The sequence below is a fragment of the Diabrotica undecimpunctata genome, chromosome 9 (assembly GCF_040954645.1).
Source record: "Diabrotica undecimpunctata isolate CICGRU chromosome 9, icDiaUnde3, whole genome shotgun sequence".
Lineage (NCBI taxonomy): Eukaryota > Metazoa > Arthropoda > Insecta > Coleoptera > Chrysomelidae > Diabrotica > Diabrotica undecimpunctata.
Window position 1 is genome coordinate 122120573 of NC_092811.1, and position 19973 is coordinate 122140545.

Below are 19973 nucleotides of genomic sequence, written 5' to 3' on the forward strand. Positions count from 1 at the left end.
CTTACAACAATAAATAATAACAGAACATCTCGCAGAACTATGGTGGGACATTGGCCAGTAGCAAGACCAAGGAAAAGGTGGAATAAAGAGGTATTGAGGATGAACAACTGGAGGGAAGCGGCCAAGGAAAGGGATATTTATACTCTAAGAATGAGTATACTCTAAGAACATCTCCTTAACTGTTGAGCATCTTTTCAATCAACGTATCGCAAGCACAGCGAGATTTGCTCCATACGCGCAATACCACTCGTCTCATCAGCGAGAAAAGCAAAAAATTTAGCTTCCTTTACTTCACCAATGATCTTTTGTTGAGTTATTTCAACAATAATGTTAATTATTTCATTTTGGATTTGAGGGCTCATGTAAAGGGCATTCTTCTGAAAAGTTACCAAATGCTCATAAAATATCTTTATCCCCAGATTCGGCTGCATACCGTAACAGTGTTCGAAAATTACCATCATTCTGAGATGATTGTTCAGACTTTGGGGTATTGTGGATCCGTCTTGAATCAGTTTTACCGCTTAAAGGTATACCTTGTTTGCTGCAAAAATTATTCCATTTACGATAGGGACTCTCTTTTTTCGGTTTTCCTGTTGCTGTCTCTTTCTTTTAGAAGACAACTGCTCATCGGCTGAAAAAGTCTGTTAGGCCTTTTAATTTTATTAATGTTAATATATTTTCAAGGGGGGATTTGAACCCCCAAAACCCTCCCCGGCTGAGCCCGTATGTGAACCTGGTTTTTCGGTTTCGAAACTAGGTCGTGTCCAAAAATAGACCAAAAAGGTGTTAGTATCAGTTTTTTGGGATGCGAAAGGAATTTTTTTTTGTGGATTATTTGCAAACTGGTAAAACAATAAATTCTAAATATTATTGTAACCTTTTAGACCAGCTGAAGAAAAAATTCATAAAAAAATACCCGGTTTGCGGAAGAATAACATTATTTTTTATCCAGACAATGTACCATGTCATATGAGCATTTTGACAATGGCTAAAATTTATTAATTAAAGCTCGAATTGTTGGAGCATCCACCGTATTCACCAGATTTGGCCCCTGGTTTCTTCTGTAGTCTTGAGCATTGTTGCTGTTATAATATCTACATCTAGTTCCTTGTTGAGTTTGAGTTTATTGATCGCCAGTCTTACTTCGCTTTAGATTATATCATGTTCTTCTTCACAAGAAAGACTTCATTCTTTTTCAGAATAACAATGATAAAAAAGATTTAATTATATCAAAAAATTTGACATAACTTGATCATACTGTATATTCATCCATTTTTTTCCAATTTCCCGTGACTAAGATATTAACTGTCTATTCTAAATATCAAAATAACATAACATCACAGTTCACTAGCTCTGGGATGTTGGCACCTCATTGATCGAATTTCGTAAAAAAAATTATACCGTCTGAATGGTCACGTTTTGGTCACAAATGGTCAGTTGGTTTCAGCTTTTGGTCAGTTCTGGTTAATTTTTTATTAAGGGTTGAAAATTTTCAAGGACAAAAAAAGATGTTGGCACCTCATTGAACGAAATCTATAAAACAAATTATTGTATTCGATAGAGATTAAAATGCTGACAAATGGTCAGATATATTGAGCGTTTGGTCAGTTTGCTTTTGGGGTAAAAATAATTAATAAAGTTGCAATAACCTTAGCACGCAAGCGCAGTCCATTAAAAATTTTAAAAATACCAGGATTGCAGTGCCTTGCCGCAATAAACATTTTAAAAATACTAGGAGAACAGTAGGTTCCCGGGTTTTCCTAAATCACTATGTTACAGCTAGTATTTCTGAAATATAATTATACCATTCGAAAGATCACAAATTATTCTCCAATGGTCAGATATTTCCAGAAATTGGTCAGTTCTAAGTAATTTTTTATTAATTATTGAAAATTTTTCAAGGACAGTCTGATATTGGCTTCTTATTAAAATATTAAAATTTTTACAAGACACCAAGTCGTACAGTGTTGCGCGATTTAGAATAAGAGATGAATTGTAAGTTTTCACCCAGAAACATTCTTTAGATTCTAATAACAGGAAGCGGTTATAGTACAATTTGTTGATATCTAGACAGTGTAACAGTTGTTAGTGATAATACGAATTCTAATATATTTCTTTTTTTTGGATATTGGACGCAATTAATAGTAATATATTCCAACGGGATTAACTTGGCAGATAGGTTTGGCAAATACGCATCCTAAGACACATGTTCTCAAATATACACCGTTGTCACGTCTAAAAATTAGTTTTTCTCGTCTAATATCATTATTTATTTATCATATTTTTGTAGAATATCCAATTTGTAATTTTTAAATCTGATCTGATTTTTATACCATCATTTTATTTATTCTTTTATTTTAAAAATGTAAAAAAATATAACTTAGATGCATAAATTCACAACAGTTGTAATTGAGAAAATTGGGAAGAGTTATTAAAGATCCTTGAAATCAAGTGTCCTGCTATATACTGTATTCTGATTCAAGTGTTCTGCTACTGTTTTCTACTTGGATTTTCAGTTAAAAATTCACATTAGCTAAGGTCTCCCTAGATTCTCTTACGTTAGGTTGCGCAGTTGTAATTATTTTTATCATAACAGGAGTGTCTTAAGCAAGAATCAGATAGCTCGTGGAATGATACTCTTCGCTTCTGCAAAGAGAAACGATATTAAAACGAGAAACGATATCGATATTAGCGATCAGAAAAGAGACAACAGTTGGCACCCCACGTTATTGTGAAATTAGTAAATATTTGCTTTTTGGTAAATGCATTCGACCTATCCCAAAATGTAGTCGGACCATTCCAATGGTCATTCCAAGTCTGTTGTACGCCATCAGTATTGGTGGTAAAAATTTTATTAAATTGGGTAATTTATACAATAATAAAAATTCCAACACAAGTTTGTTATATTTGGATATGCAGTGCCTTAGCTTCTGATTTTTTTGAACTGGATCGATTTGCCGACAAACAACGGAATACACAAACACGTTGTGTTTGTTCTCGTCTTTATATTCTTTCTTTTTCTATTCCGTATTTTCTATTTCTCTTCGCCGATGAAGAATGCCACTTCACGTTCTGTGAGACCGCTCCTTTACAGGAGTATGCTTGTAACTTTTAAATTTGTAACACTTTAATAGAGACGGGAATACAAGTAATGTTGTTTTGTATATGTTGTTGTAAATAATGTAAAATTAAAGCTTTATTCTTCATTAACCGTATAAAGTTCTTGATACCTAAGATTAGCTTAAAGTTCAGTCATAGAGGGCTGTTTTGTATTTGTGAGACATTGCTCGCCCATAAACAGCATGATGAAGCAGTGCAATATAATTTTAAAAGGTAGTAACACAAATATCTTCAACACCAACACCAAAGCCATTAAATCTAGCTATCTGCCGGCTTCGACCTCTATATCATAGTGTGTATGTCTAGCATCGATACATGGAAGTCTTTATGTACGTGTATGTGTATATATTCACATATATGTGTGTATATGTATTTATTTTTTTCTACATGTGTGTATCTGAAATTTCTACTTGTTTTTATTCTGTAAAATGTATTTGTTATAAAGTATAACTAAATAATTTACTATTTTTGTTGGCAATAAGCCACAATTTTACTTAAAAATAAGTTTATTTGATGTTTTGATTTTCGGTTTCCGAAGTGGAAATAAACTTATTAATCATGGTTTATTCCCAACAAAAATAGTAAATTACATTAAGATGCCACAAGAAAATAGCTTCAGAACAATATTCTTATTCATATTTAATACTAGTATGTATACTAGGTACATGAGATCAAGGTCACGTGTTTGATAGCATGTACGTAAATATATTTAACAAACATTAAAATCATTAATAAATGTTAAAGTTGTATATACAATGAATAAAACAATAATGGAAGCCATCTAGCTATACTATTATATAATATTTACTTAAAAATTAAATTTTAGTTTTAGTTTAGTCTTTAATCTTTAAGTTTAAAGAAATATTGAAAGACAGGCAACACTGTACGCGTCAGCTGTTCTAATCTCATCATTTTCAATCTCATTTCGGAACATACCCTAATATCATCTGTGTAGTGTTCCGTAATGAAAATTGGTTCATTTTACTTGTATAGACGCATGCGCATACTCTTTGATACTAAAATAGGAACAGCTGATGTGTACAGTGTTGGTTGTCTCTTAATATTTCTTTAAACCAATATAAAATTGCTTTATATAAATTACATTTTTAAGTAAATATTTAAATATTATATAATAGCTAATCTCGTGGCTTCGATTATTGTTTTATTCATTTTACATACGCATACGACTTCAACATTTATTAATGTTTTTAATATTCGTTAGATTTATTTACGTAGATAAAAATAAAAATATAAAACGATCTAAGTAACCTTAATCTGAAAAAACTGGATCAAGACTTAAAAAAATACAACTAAAATGAGGAAAGATGAGCTGATCATGTAACTGTGTATCTACTAATATCCAGTTAATGCAATACATTATTTTTGTTGGGAATAATTTGACTTTTGAGAACGATTTTCGAAGTGGAAATCGAAACATTAAATAAACTTATTTTAAAATGAAATTGTGACTTATTCCCAACAAAAATAGTAAATTATTTATTTATGTTTTAGAACAAACATATTTTAGAGAATAAAAACAAGTAGGAATTATACATACACATAAAACAATATATGTATATACAGACACACACACACATATACGTAGGTACATAAAAACATCCATGTATCTATCCTAGACATACACACTATGATATACAGGTCGAAGCAGGTAGAAAGCTAGATTTAACGGCTTTGGTGTTGGTGTTAAAGATATCTATGTTGCTATCTTTTAGAATTATATTTCATTACCTTATAATGCTGTTTATGGGCGAGCAATCCGTCTCACAAATGTGAATGGAAATTTTTAACTGAAAATTGAAGTAGAAAATTTTAAAACTTGTTAAAACGGTTGAGAAACCAGTTCAGTATAAAGTTAAGACTAAGTTTATTTTGTTCTAAAAGTGAATATAATTACAGTTTACATTGTACTAATCTCAAGTTCCTGTAAATGACAGATGGTGCTAATATTTAAATTTGTTTAGTTGATATCAATATTTTAACAACCCCACTTATGAATTAAACAAAATTTATAGGTTACCTATAACAAACAGTCTCAATAATATATGCAGCTTTTTAGCAACTAGACCTTTAACAGTCAACACATTAGCTGGAATAACATCAGTAGGCATATATTTTACATTAATTATTTTGTCAGATATTAGGTCTTTCAAATAATGACATCTTACATCAATACGCTTACTTCTTTTATGATACATTGGATTTGCTGATAGGTTTAATGCACTTTGATTATTATTAAATAAGGTAATACATTCAGTTTTTTCAATTAAATCACTTAGCAAACCCCTAAGAAAAACAGCCTCTGACAAGGCCGTATATTCTGCCTCGTAGCTAGATAAAGCTAATGATTTTTAAAAAGAAAAAGACAGTTAAGATTTGATTTCACGTACAGGGAGCCTGTGCATCCGCTTATACGTATTTCGGCCTAATAGGCCTCATCAGAACGGCTTTCGCAGTCGCTCTTTCGTTAGCGGATGCGCAGGCGCCCTGTACGTGAAATCAAATCTTAACTGTCTTTTTCTTTTTATTCCGATATACTCTGTACGAGTACTAGAAACCAATTCGCTAAGGATTTTGCTTAGTTGAGGAGATATGTTGTGGAATGCAATTTTTAGATTCCCCATTTCTCTAATAACATCTTTATCAACGTCTGTTTTGCCTTGAAATTCTTAAAAGGCACAGATTAAAGCAGAATTCAGAATTTGGTTTCGAAAATTAGTTTACGGATTCTAATGATTTTTGTTTTGCACTTTGCCAAGATATTGTAGAGCCACAAAGCTTAAATACATATCCAGTAAAGGATCTTACAATCTAATGTATTGCTTGCCCAATGAGAGAATGTGTCAATCAGAGAATAATTAATAGTATCTTTTAAATACCCCAATACTCTTTTTGTACATTTCAAATAAGACTCAGTATATACATTGTTAAATTGGCTCAAGAAACTGACTGTAAATGATATGTCTGTTCTGGCCAAAACAGATAAATACATCAAACTACCAATTACCATCTGATAAGGAAACTTACTATCATCAATTGTTAAAGATAATTTTGTTAAAAATGCGAATTATCAAAAAGAAAGTAAAATAGAGTAAAGTCGCAATGGCACTGGTTTGACAAGTGATAATGTGTATATTATTTTATCTATCGATGCATGCTTTAAAATCTCACACAACTGACACTTTAAACTAGTAGCGTTGAGCGCTTGCTGTTTTTTATTTCATCTTTGATGCCACGTCTTTGTAACAACTGAAACCCTCATTTGTGAATTCAGTTTTTTTAAAGTATCCGTTGAGAACAGCAGCACTAAACGCATGTTTTTCGGATGTTTTAACCTTCCGACATTTATTTTCATAGTAACCGGTTTGTTTACAACAATAACATCTAATTTTCGACAGATCTCTGTCTCTCTTGTTATTCATCTGTCATCACTTCTGTAATTTTCAAACTGTCTATTGTGATTGGTTCTGTTACTAGTACCACTTGCAAACGCACTTACCAACATCACTTTCCATGTCCAATACTTTTGTTTTCATTAAATCAATGGAAATAACAACCCCAACAACTTTTTTTAAAGCGTCCCAAATTTCTTTAGCGGTTTTTGCTTGTTTATATGTATATATAACGATGGATCAAGCAAAAGAACTAACTTGGCTTTAGCTTTTTCTTGTTTGTCTACTTCGGTTTCAGTTCCGTCCAAACACGTGGACAAACCTTCTAGAACAAGATAATTTTGCACTGCGAAACCCAATCATTGTAATTTTCGCGGCCTAATAGCTTTGGCACCGTAGACATGTAATTCACTGCTATTGTGAACCTCAAAACTTACTAGTATACAACGTTTATCTTATTTACCGACGGAAAAAATGGTCTGAGTCACTATAACCTGTTAAAACATAAATGAAACGAACCAGTTGAGTATACGGTTAAGACTACTTTATTTTGTTCCAAAAGTGAATACAATTGACAGTTTATATTGTATCAATCTTAACTTCCTGTAAATGACATATGGCGCTAATATTTAAATTTTGTTTACTTCATATCAATATTTTAATAGAAAACAGTCGCAGAATACTTGAGTCAGAACACAGTATGTCTCAGAACACTTCAGAATTTTCAGAATCTTTAATGACTCTTAGCAATTTTCTTAATTTCAACTGCTATGACTTTGTGCGTCTAAGTAATAGTTTTTTACATTTATTCTAATAAAAGAATAAGTAAAATGACTGCATAAAAATCAGATCTTTAAGAATTATAAATTGGATATTCTACAAAAATATAGCAATGATATTAGACGAGAAAAACTAATTTTTAGACGCGACAACGGTGTATATTTGAGAGCATGTGTATTAAGATGCATATTTGCCAAACCTATCAACGAAGTTAATCCCGTTGCAATATATTTGTATTAATCGTGTCGCAATATCCAAAACAAAGAAATGTATTACAATTCGTATTATCATTAACAACTGTAACACTGTCTAGATATCAACAAGTTTTACTATAACCGCTTCCTATGATTAGAATCTAAACAATGTGTCTGGGTGAAAACTTACAATTCATCACATATTCAAAATCGCGCAACACTGTAAGACTTGGTGTCCTGTAAAAATGTTAAGATTTAGATGAGAAACTAACATCAACTGTCCTTGAAAAATTTTCAATAATTAATAAAAAATTACTTAGAACTGACCAATTTCTGGAAATATCTGACCATTGGAGATTAATTTGTGATCTTTCGAATGGTATAATTATATTTCAGAAATACTAGCTGTAACATAGTGATTTAGGAAAACCCGGGAACCTACTGTTCTCCTAGTATTTTTAAAATGTTTATTGCGGCAAGGCACTGCAATCCTGGTATTTTTAAAATTTTTAATGGACTGCGCTTGCGTGCTAAGGTTATTGCAACTTTATTAATTATTTTCACCCCAAAAGCAAACTGACCAAACGCTCAATATATCTGACCATTTGTCAGCATTTTAATCTCTATCGAATACAATAATTTGTTTTATAGATTTCGTTCAATGAGGTGCCAACATCTTTTTTTGTCCTTGAAAATTTTCAACCCTTAATAAAAAATTAACCAGACCTGACCAAAAGCTGAAACCAACTGACCATTTCTGACCAAAACGTGACCATTCAGATGGTATAATTATTTTTACGAAATTCGATCAATGAGGTGCCAACATCCCAGAGCTCAGTTCACTCTTTCGCTGGTTGAACGACTCACCACTGTCATCTTTGATGAATCATCTGAGATCGACTTTCGGAACCACATGTTAGTTATTTTGGGTTAACCTCATAGTTCTTCATGCCAGCCAAATCTTTTATAGAGATGAAGTATGTGTGTAAACCTTTTGTGTGCTTTAGATTTTCGTGATCTTATCTTTAGATATAACACATGCTGTGTCATTCGCATTTATTGAATTAACTAATAAAAGCAAATCAAAACCGTTTCACATTTTTAGATTAATAGTTTTTTATTATTAATTTATACACACCTACAACACTTGAAAAAGTACTATTTTCGACAGATTCTCACAGTCTTCATTCAGACCGTCAGTTGTAACTTTTATAGCTATAAACAAATAAAACTTCTATTTACAAAACAACCAATCTCCACCCTGGCAAAATTGCCGTAAATCGTAATTTTTTACCGTGAATATATTTGTAAAACTTGGAACCACAAAATTCGTTATCCATATACTTTGATCGCTCAAAATTAGTTTTTTGTTGCTAGTTTATTGGTTGTTATTAAAATACTCTTATAATTAAGGAAAAATATTTTTGGAGATTAGTTGGAGCTATTTTGAAATGAACAGACCAGGAGATTGGTTATTTTGTAGTAAAAACACAAATGTTCAATCACATTTTAGTCCTCATCGTTATTCTCATCTATGACTGATTCAACATCAGATGTAAAAATTTCCGATAGAATTTTTACTGGTCTTATGATTCTCAATTTATATCTTGAATTACTGACATAATATATGACTGCAGCTATATGAGAACACGACCTTACAGTGCGTATCCCATTTGCACAGTCACATGCGTGGCGCAAAATACCACCATATCCAACTGAGTCAGGTTTATATTCAATGAAGCATTTATAGGTCTTACTGCTTATATGCCTGGATCTTATCAGTACTTTAATAATATTTAGTTTCATTGTAATGTACTTCAAATTGATGTTATTGCTATCATCCATCAAGTCAGCCAAATAGCAAATCGCTTGACCTAACTGATAGGTTCCCGAAAAAAAATTTTGAGGTCCCTTTCTGTCATCTCTGGAATGTTAATGATTTCTTGCTATGTCAGCTTGCTCGTTGTAGTAGGACGTCTTGACCACCTGGCTGTCCAGCTTCTAATGCTAAAGTATTCTCACCTTAATTAGATTTTAACATTCTTTCGATTATTATATCTTGTAACCCATTATCATTTTGATCACCATTCAAACGCTTAAACTCAAATTCTTGATCTTGTGATAACAAAAACAATATATAATTACATGCTCTAGGGTAGCGCCTTATACTTACTGCAATTGATATTAGTAAGTAAGCACAATTTAACTTTCACAAATCAACCTTTGACGATATCTCAAAATTCACATCTACTATGATACACAACAGTAAATGAGACACTCTTCGTTTCCTTAATGAATCGATAAATAACTCGATCGATACAAAATATTGATACATATCGCACTTGATGATAATTTGAGTTCGAGGATATCGTAACTGATGGCGGACACATACGCGCGCCTATGTGGTAACTTTAATATACTCGATTCTTTCGATACTTTTCCATGTGATTGATAGTTTTCAAGATCCTCGATAATATTGCAACGGATTTTAGGAGAAGAGGATTTTATAGGACCATACGCGCGCCTATAGGATATATAGCGCCTATAGCCTATAGGATATATGGCATTATAATATTCAACTCTAAACTTCGATTTGTCCAACTACTTTGAGAATTTCAATACGACTCGAGATTTTAATTGGCAACGGATTTTAGGACAAAGCGATGATATATCCCATAGGCGTGGTCTATCATTATCTAGTAACTTATTTATTTTTTAAACGTTTGGCACTAGGCTATAATATGTAGGCAATATGCATTATTAGCTAAGACTTGCGCACCAAAAGTTAGATGCGATTAAAAGCGATAAAAACAATTGTTGAAGAAGGGTCAATCATAAAGCTATAGGTTTTTTTCGAGTTTTGACTATTTAAGAAAAAAAAGACAAGTGGTATAACAAAATTGAAGGGTGCGATCAAAAATACGCGGAAATTCGATCATTTAGCTACTAGATTTTAAGGTTATTAGCCAATAAAGTGGGAAATTATTAGAAAAACACGATTTTTTCGCAATTTGAGAATTTGTAAGTTAAAAATGATTATTTTAACAATGACGATTCATAGTCCGTAAGAAAATAGATGGAATACATCTAACTATCTGATTTTGAAATAAGTTAAAAAAAAGTGCGAAAAGGATAAAAAAATGTGGTATTTTCGAATTTTATCTTTATAAAAGAGTTAAATGGGGACTTTTACCACAGATTTTGATAATGTGGAAGAAAAAATGTTGAATTACCAACTGAGTTTTGAGGTTATGTGCAAATAAATGAGTAAAAAACAGTTTTTTTGATTTTTCGATGATTTCCGCTTAGAAATTGAAAATTCTGCCTTGGCCATTTAAAAGAACAAAAAATACATAAAAAATTACTATTTAAAAGTTAGCCAAAAATTATTAACATAACCTAAGAAATTATTGAAAATTTCAATGATTTTTCCTGAGCTAAATTTTCAATATAAAAATTAAAAAAAAAAATCAGTCTATTTTGTATTCGAAAGATACATCTTCATGAATTTTTTCAGATTTTTTAAAGCAAAATTGCGCCCAGAAAAAAATAAATCCGAAAAATCTTCTTTTTTAGATTTAAGAGGTTCTATAGGCTCTGGGAAGCTAAAAATTTGTATGAAGTCATGTTTTTATATGCTTTATTGAAAGCACAAATCGCGGTTCTGATCGGTGCGGGGGCACTTTTGACCATCTTATCCCGCTATAGCCTTTTCTTTTGGGCCTTATAACTTTTTTCTGGCAATTTTAAAATAAAATGACATTAGAGCTATATAATAAAGCGTTTTGCATAGAATAATTTTAACTACAAATTTGTTTAATTTTATTAATTTCTCTAGATTTTACGGCGCTCCAAAGTTGACCGGGTTCTTGAATACTCGACATCTTGGAATAAGGGGTGCAAAGGGTTTTTCTATGTAATAAGGGGTTTTATATAAAAAAGGTTATTTTTTTTCCTTTTCTATATTTTAGTTTTGCAGCTGCGTAATATTATTTAAGTATATAGCTTATATTTTAAATTTTGATTCCGTTTATTAATATTTTTCTTTTGTTTCAGAAATAACAGTGCCTTTAAGAACACATCGACATAGTCACGAAAGAAATTAAGCCGTCCCAACCGTCTTTAAACATCGCCACTAAGATGATACAGTCCTCTGGAATTCGCACATCGAAAATAAAAAACCGCAACATCCTGTAACATTTTTTACGTCTCGACAACATTGTGTACATGTATCTCTTCAATTGAAGTGAAACCTCTCGACAACCGACAACATCGCGTGGATGCGGGAATTCGAATCGCGGAGCGCGCACGAGCTCGGTCGCGATGAAATGGTATCCGCGTCGCCCTCTCGCGGCGGGATGACCGACTGGGAGGGAATGTGGATTAGGTCGCTATCTAAACCGCCGACATGCAGATCGCTGCAGGATCTTCAGGTGATTTACTACGGACTTAGCGGATTGGAGGCGCTGCAGACTGTGAGGGATTCGAGTTTACGCGCCTTGTGTAAAATTGTTAGATATGAGAAGCATTTGGCCAATGACGTTCTTTATTAGTAAGTATACAAATGTATGTAATAGAGTAAATCTTAAAAAATATTCCTGAATTTTAACATTCTACATAAAATCATACAGAGTGTAAGTATGTAATTTAAATTAAAATCCTAAAACAACAATGTAATGTAATATGTTCATTTTGTTCTTAATCTCTGTACATTTATCCTCATACGGAATGGATGTAGTTAATATTTCTTCACTTTACTGTTAACCTTTATAACTTCACATTTTGGTGTTGCTTCCCCATTCATCTAGTTTTTGTCCTATGTTCATATTTTTCCTCTTCTTATTTTTCACCCATTTTCCATCCACTTCTGAATGTAGGCCAATTGCTTCCATCTTTCTGTATCTTGCGCCAATCAACGGTTTACCTATCACAGCTCTTATGTCATCTACCGATCTCTTTTGAAGTTTTCTAGAATCTAGAATGTCCATAATTCTTACTATTTTTCTGAAGCTATTTTCTTGTGGCATCTTAATGTATTTACTATTTTTATTGGAAATAATAATCCGGTCAATTTAGACAAAAATAGTGGTCAAATAACAAAAATTCCTGAAAAGTCAAATATTGGGGGAGAGCTGGGGTTTACCATTACAAATAAAGTTTTAAAAATCCCCATTAATCAAAAGGGTCAAAGGTCAAAATTTGCAGTTTTTTTGATTTTTCTCGAAAACGGTGTTTTATCAAAAAAAAACCTCAAACCAAAGGTATAGATCTTAAAATTCTCTACAAAAATAGTTTTTATGATTTTTTTCCTAAGAGTTACCATTCCTGAGATATCGCGAGTCTAAGAGTCACATTATACATAATTTGCACATATAAGCCACGTATATACATATCAAGCAATTAAGACCAGATTAAATACCTATTTGTGTACCTTTTATATATAGTATATTATCCTGAAAACATTTATTCAAAAGATAGTCAGTCTATAACTGAATCCCCTCTACCCACGTAGCCTTGAAAAACATCTGGGTATTCTATTGTCTGTAGGTCTCGTCCATATACCTGTTTCTTTTAGTGCTAAAGGTTCATTTCATCTGAACATACATACTTATTACCATTTGTGTTACCAAGTGTCTACCGTTTAGGTTATTTGTGCTATTTTATAGCTCTAAAAAATGTCTCAGCTTTTCTTTATTTGCAATAAACTTCTAAGTGAAGATAAAACAGTTGTGGATGATCGTAGAATGCCAAATTTAAATAAGGCTAGTGTCGCGAGAGGAAATGAGTTTACTAAGTATTTAAGAACTCAGAAATCCGTTACAATACATGTGGATTGCAGAAAATCATACACTTGAAGAACTTCAATCGCTGGAGTGAAAATACAATGTGAGGAAGAACAGTCTAGTACTTTAAAAATAAGTCCACCTCGTACTAGCACGCGAGTAAATGAATCAAATTTTTGTTTTAAAAAATACCGTTTATTTTGTGGCAAGAAAGCCAATGAAGAAGCTAAGGAAAAAGAAAGCCCAGCATCTTCGAAAAAAAAAAATTGTTACGTGACATAATATAATAATTATATAATAATAATAATAATATAATAATATAATAATAATTATATAATTAATATAATAAAATTAATGTTTGTATTTTGAGAACGATTTCCGAAGTGAAAATTGAAACGTCAATAAACTTATTTTAACCTTCAGTTGTGGCTTATTTCCATTCAAATAGTAGTTATTGTAACGTGAATATACCAAAATTCAAAATATACCTATTGATATTAGTTAAAGATCGTTCTGATGATGTTTCAAAGACTGTTCTTGAACGTAATAATTTTAAGTATGATTTAATCGCTGCTGATGCAAAATACTATGACAGTTGTTACAAATCTTTCTTAAAACCTAAAACTGGTGGTAAAATTGGCCGTCCACAAGATGACACTGTAAATTCTGCGATGGAGAAAATTTTTCAATTCATAGAAACTAGTGAAGATTGCCAGTTTTCGTTGAATGAATTAAGGATGGTTTGTTAAGAGCTTTAGATGACAGAACTATAAAGATACGATTGAAACTGAAGTACGGCAGTAGAATTTTTATAAAAGAGAAGTCTGGAAAATTAACATTTATTTGTTTTATTGCCAATTCACCATAATATTTTAAGTCAAGTCTGGTCTAGTCTGGTAAAATATCTAAAGAAATCAAAACAATAGTTAACCCAATATTCAATAGCAATATCAATAATAAGGTAATCTAAAACTAGACGGGTATTGTTTTCTTAAATTAACCTAAAATTGTCATGACAGTTAGTGGAGTAGGCCTACAGAGGAAACCACAGCAAACAAAAAAACGCGCCTCCCAGGTTTCGAGGAAATGTGTGCATATCATGTATAATGTGACTCTTAGAATCTCAGGTAACTGGTAAAAAGTAAGACCATTTTTGTAGAGAATTTTATGATCTACAATCATCAAGCGCCATATCATCAAATGGGAAAGAAGGACCTGGAAAACTACGGCCGCTTATCCATTCCCACGATGCCTTACAGAGGAACTTCGACCAGTCCATTCGAAGTACCCTCTGCGTATATTCCATCTCTCGTATATATTACATATATATATATATATATATATATATATATATATATATATATATATATATATATATATATATATATATATATATATATATATATATATATATATATATATATATATATTGTTTTCGTTAATAACTTCACCCTTTCAAGTTAAGTTTCGAATATAAACTGAACAGACGAGGCACGTGGCCAAAGCCGGCATCTTTATACCCATTATATTATTAAAAATCTGGGGAATTCCATCCTAATTATCTTGCAACGAATACAGTAAAACCTCCCTTAACCGAAACCTTTTTAACCGAAACATCGTTTAACCGAAATGGCTGAGAGTTTCAATAATTTCGTCAATAAAAAGTAAATGTTTGTCGCAAAACGTAAACAATTCCGTTAATTTCACTCACATTGATGTCTATGTGTGTTGGGAAATCACAAAAACCAAGAGCTCTAAAAGATATTTCCGAAAAAGCACTTTCAGTTATAGAAGCCAAAAGTTCATGGATGTCGACCACTTTATCTTTAGAATGGTTCGAAAATGAATTCGTCTTAAGTGTAAAATCCTTTTTAAAATCAAAAAACCTTTCCATGAAAGCATTGTTGCTTGTTGACAATGCGCCCTCACCCTCAAAATCTACAAAATGATGACAATTATCAGATTTTTGCCACCGAATGTCACAAGCTTAATTCAGCCGTTAGACCAGGGAGTCATAGAGACATTCAAGAGACATTATAGAGGAGCATTCTTAAGACATCTGTTATTACAGGAGACGAATTAATCCAAAAGTGTTCCCGAAATTCTCAAATCTTTAACAATGAAACATGTTTATTGGTGAGCTGAGTCGTGGGCCAAGATCAAATCTTCAACTTTGGAAAAATGCTGGAAAAAACTTTTTGATAAGATTTTGATTGACGATCCTGAAGAAGAAAAGGTAAAGATGGGTAAGAAAACGACAGAAGAAATTAAACCTTTCATTAAAAATTTGCCGGGATATGACGAAATTAACTAAGAAGAGATACGTGAGTGATTAGCAGCTGATGACTCAGAACGTGAATTCATCTACCAGGACATCATTGATATGGTTCTTTATCAAGACAACCTGAGCATATCAGACGACGAAGATGACGACCCAAGAGGCAACAGGCAGCACACGACCGTCGACGAGATTTTCAATGCTTTAGAGAAAAAAATTTTATACAGTAGGCCTAGTTAGTTAGGGACACGACTAGGTTCTTAATTTTTGTTGTCATTGCATAAAGTTTTGTCCTTTTCAGATTGTGGATCGTCAGATTTCAGATCGTCGAACAATCGAATGAGGCAAATTTCGAATTTCTTTAAAAAAGCATGTTAAACTTGTTCATTTTCCTTAATTTTATTACTTATTTCGGATTTACTTATTAGAAAATATTACGAAATCAACTCATAGTATTTTTTAATACCAATACTTTGATCAAGAATATTATAAAAAACAATGTTATTTTTAACCGAAATTCTTGTTATCCGAAACGGCCTCTCCGCCAATTATTTCGGTTAACGGAGGTTTTACTGTAGTATCTTCGGATATGAATTCCAGGTTTTCTAGTAAAGTGATTAAACGCGAAGATTAGTATTGAAATATCCAAAGAGATAAGGTATTCTTATTTACAAAATTGTTAATGGTTAAATTCTTATTTTTATTAATATAATATAATAACCAACGTTAGCCGTGAAAGTTTTAATTGTTTTTTGCTAAATATATTAGTATTAAAACATTATTAATATTATATATAACAGTATTAAAACATTATATTATTATTTAATGAATAAACACCTCAGGAACGCCTATGATGATACAAATGTTACGACCGTTTTATGACTTTGAGGCACATTTCGTGCTCTCAACAATTTGTGAACGGAGAATAGACTTATCTGGTCAGAGTTTTCTAACGCTTTTTGTTTAATATAAAATGGTACAGAGTTATTAGAAATAACACTATATATTGTCATATACAGCTGTAATAAGCTGTATCTACAATAAAATATGTAAGCTTTCAATATTTTTATCGGTGATTTACTACTAAAGGACAACTTAATTTTGTATAAAATGCGCCTCTGATTCGATAGAGGAAATATCCATATAAACAACTACTAAACCTGAGGCACAATAACGAATAATCACCATCCGTACCCATTACGTTTGTGTACAAGGTCGACCAATGAAACTTTAATCAAACAATTAGCTGGAAAATAATGTACCCAACAATTTCAATTGAAACATTTCCTTTTCACAGACAACAACTAATCTACTTTTGTAATAGTTGAAACCCATAAAATCACTCAAATGCGCAATTACAATGTCACTGTTTATTTAAACAACAAGGGTCATGTTACCTACAACGATATAAACGCAAAATAGTAATTGTTGAGCACGCCAAAATGACATTAGAACAATAGTTTTATAAAAAAATAATATTAAATGGAGATAAAACAAACAATAAAGTATTTTTTTGTTGATGGATCACGCTATGTTCATGAAAACTTATTTTTCAACTCAAATAATAAGAATTACTTTTTATTTACTTTTTAACACTTTTTATTACAGTTGGTACAATATAAATCCCGATACATTTCATTATCTACGTCAGAGTTCTAAGTTGACATGGTTGCCAAATTACAAAAAAATAAGTGTCATGTAGAGAAAAATACGAGAAAAAGGCGTCCTAGAGGGGAAAAGTGGGAAACGAATGCAGCATTGGATAGCTGGAAGTGTCTACTCTTTCATTACGAAAGAACGTTTTTGTCGCTGTAGTAGTATTTTTCTGTAAAAGTTAATAAAGAACGTGTTTTTTTCTCGTGCCGAAATAACAATGTGTGACGAAAAACATGAGCAACTGATTAATGTGAAATTTCTCGTTAAATAAAAAAAACTCCGACTGAGTGCTATAATTTGTTGAAAGAGGCCTATGGTGAGAATTCTCTATCACGTGCACGTGTTTTCGAATGGTATAAACGGTTTTCTGAAGGCGGAGAGAGCTCCGAAGATGACCAACGTCCAGGTCGACCTGTCACTGTTTGCGGAGTTAAAACTGTTTACAGCAAGAGACAACAGAGTTGTAACAGAGTTTCAACTCCGCAAACAGTGACCGAAATAAATGAAATTGTGGGCGGAGATCGTCGCATGAGCATTCGGATAATTTCTGAGTCTGTAAATACCGATAAAGAAACTGTGAGAAAAATTTTACATGACGAATTGAACATGAAGAAAGTCTGTGCGAAGTTGGTCCCAAAAAATTTGGCCCCTGACCAAAAGCTCGTCCGGCAACAGATCTGCTCAGATTTTCTTGAGAGGTTACATGAAGAGCCTGAATTAATGGAAAACATCATCACTTGCGATAACACCTGTATATTCAAATACGATGTTGAAACTAAGCGACAATCCATGCACTGAAAACTCCTGCATCGCCAAGAATGAAAAAAGCAGGGATGTCGAAATCAAAATTTAAAGCCATGCTAATCGTTTTTTTTTTTCGACATTAACGGCATCTTGATGAATGAATGGGTTCCAGAGGGTCAAACTGTAAACCAAACTTATTATTTGCAAGTTTTGGCAACGTTGCGCGAGCGAGTTCGTAAGAAACGGCCGAAGTTGTGGAAAAACAAGCCGTGGATCTTGCACCAGGACAACGCACCTGCCCATAATGCGCTGTCTGTGAAGCGTTATTTATCCGCTAGAGGCATTCCAGTGCTCGAACACCCGCCGTACTCGCCTGATTTAGCACCCTGTGACTTTTTCCTATTTCCTAAGATCAAGTCTGCCTTAAAAGGAATCCGGTTCGAGTCGATGTAAGAGGTGAAGCGAAAAACGGCGGAGCCCCTAAAAGCTCTAACAAAAGAAGACTTCCAGCATTGCTTTTACCAATGAAAAAAACGAATGGAAGGGTATATGGCGAGGGAAGGGGAATATATTGAAGGAGAGCATTCGATTGTAGAATAATTTTTAAAATAAAACTATTTTTCATAAGCAGTCTCGTTATTTAATAGCCAGACCTCGTATTACCTTTCACATGATGTGCCACTCGACCACACTTGCTATTTAAAAAAAACTGGGGGTTGATGCGTGGCAGTAGGGAGTTACATTTGAGGGCATGGATTTTGCATAAAAATTCCTCGCCCTCCCCATACAAATTGACGTGTACAAATTTTGATGAAACTATTGGATTCTGAGTTTCTGGAGGGAGCAAATTTTCGTTGGAACACACTGTATATATTTTTTTAATTTTTCGTATCCATAGAGGTATTAATCTGTCAGTAAATAAACAGGGTGCCACTCTAGTGTGCGTTCTACTGTCGCGTTTCTGCTAGAGCTTGCGGTATGCCGAGGGATTATAGGCAAAATGCTTATTGCTAAGTACTCATAAACATTTTCAGCAATATATAACTTGTTTCTGTACTATTATCATTTATTAACAACTACTATACAGTGTGTAGTTTTTAATCAATGCTATTATGTAAATAAAACCATAATCTTTTTCTACAAGTATTTTCTTGTATTTCATTATTTTGCGGGGTAGATCGCATACTATAGTGGCACCGCAAATAGAATTAATTGTAACAAGAAAGGAGAAGTGATAACAAAACACCAGAATACACCACAAAGGTAAAACTCGAAAGCTCACACGATGACTCCACGAGATACCTATTCCAAAAAAGAATAACCGAAAAAAGCAGTAACAAATATATCACAAAAAGTGATGGAGTCGAAGAAAGCTGGTCAAAAATTAAGTCTAATATCTTGGCCTCGGCCAAGGAAGTTCTTGGTGAAAGAAATATAAATAAAAATAAATCTACGAAGACGGTTGCGTTTCGATTTAATTTGAGTCTCTTACCACTCCCTAACACCTGTTTCTGGGTCTACCCTACCCGTCATCAGAGAGAGTTTGTAAGAAGACTCAAACTAAATCAAAACGCACCGACTTCTCTGGCAATTATAGGAAAAATGATTACCAGATTATGCTACTAGAGACCTCTAGTGAGGAAAGATGAAGTTAAATGTGTCGATAGCAATTAAAGTAAACTATATACTCAAGCTTAATCAAGCTATTCAAAGCGATGCTGTATGCATCAACAATTTACCCATATAAATTACCAATATAAATGAATAAATTATTATTTTATAATTTTATAAAAATAAATCGTTCTCAAGGCGAACAGTTCCATGGTTTTGTACAGAAGTACATAAGACAATTAGAAACGAAACACATACACTTATAAGAAAAATAAAAAATGGTCACTGGGAACGCTTTTAGAAAGAAATGGAACATGATTTTTACGGTCTGCAAAAGGAAATATGACGCTTCATAAGAGGTCAAAGAACGGAGGTAAAGGATCTAATAGAACCAAAA

The 19973-nt window shown here is 32.6% G+C and overlaps 1 protein-coding gene across 6 annotated transcripts in view; it reads left to right on the forward strand.

Moving 5' to 3' along the window:
* Positions 1 to 19973, forward strand: part of PDZ-GEF (PDZ domain-containing guanine nucleotide exchange factor) — a 726227-nt gene that overhangs the window by 224293 nt on the left and 481961 nt on the right. For all 6 annotated transcript variants that reach the window (XM_072545154.1, XM_072545155.1, XM_072545152.1 and 3 more), the window contains exon 3: positions 11561 to 12056. In XM_072545154.1, the coding sequence (XP_072401255.1) occupies positions 11785 to 12056 (272 nt within the window). In that variant the 5' untranslated portion in view covers positions 11561 to 11784. The remainder of the gene's footprint in view (positions 1 to 11560; positions 12057 to 19973) is intronic.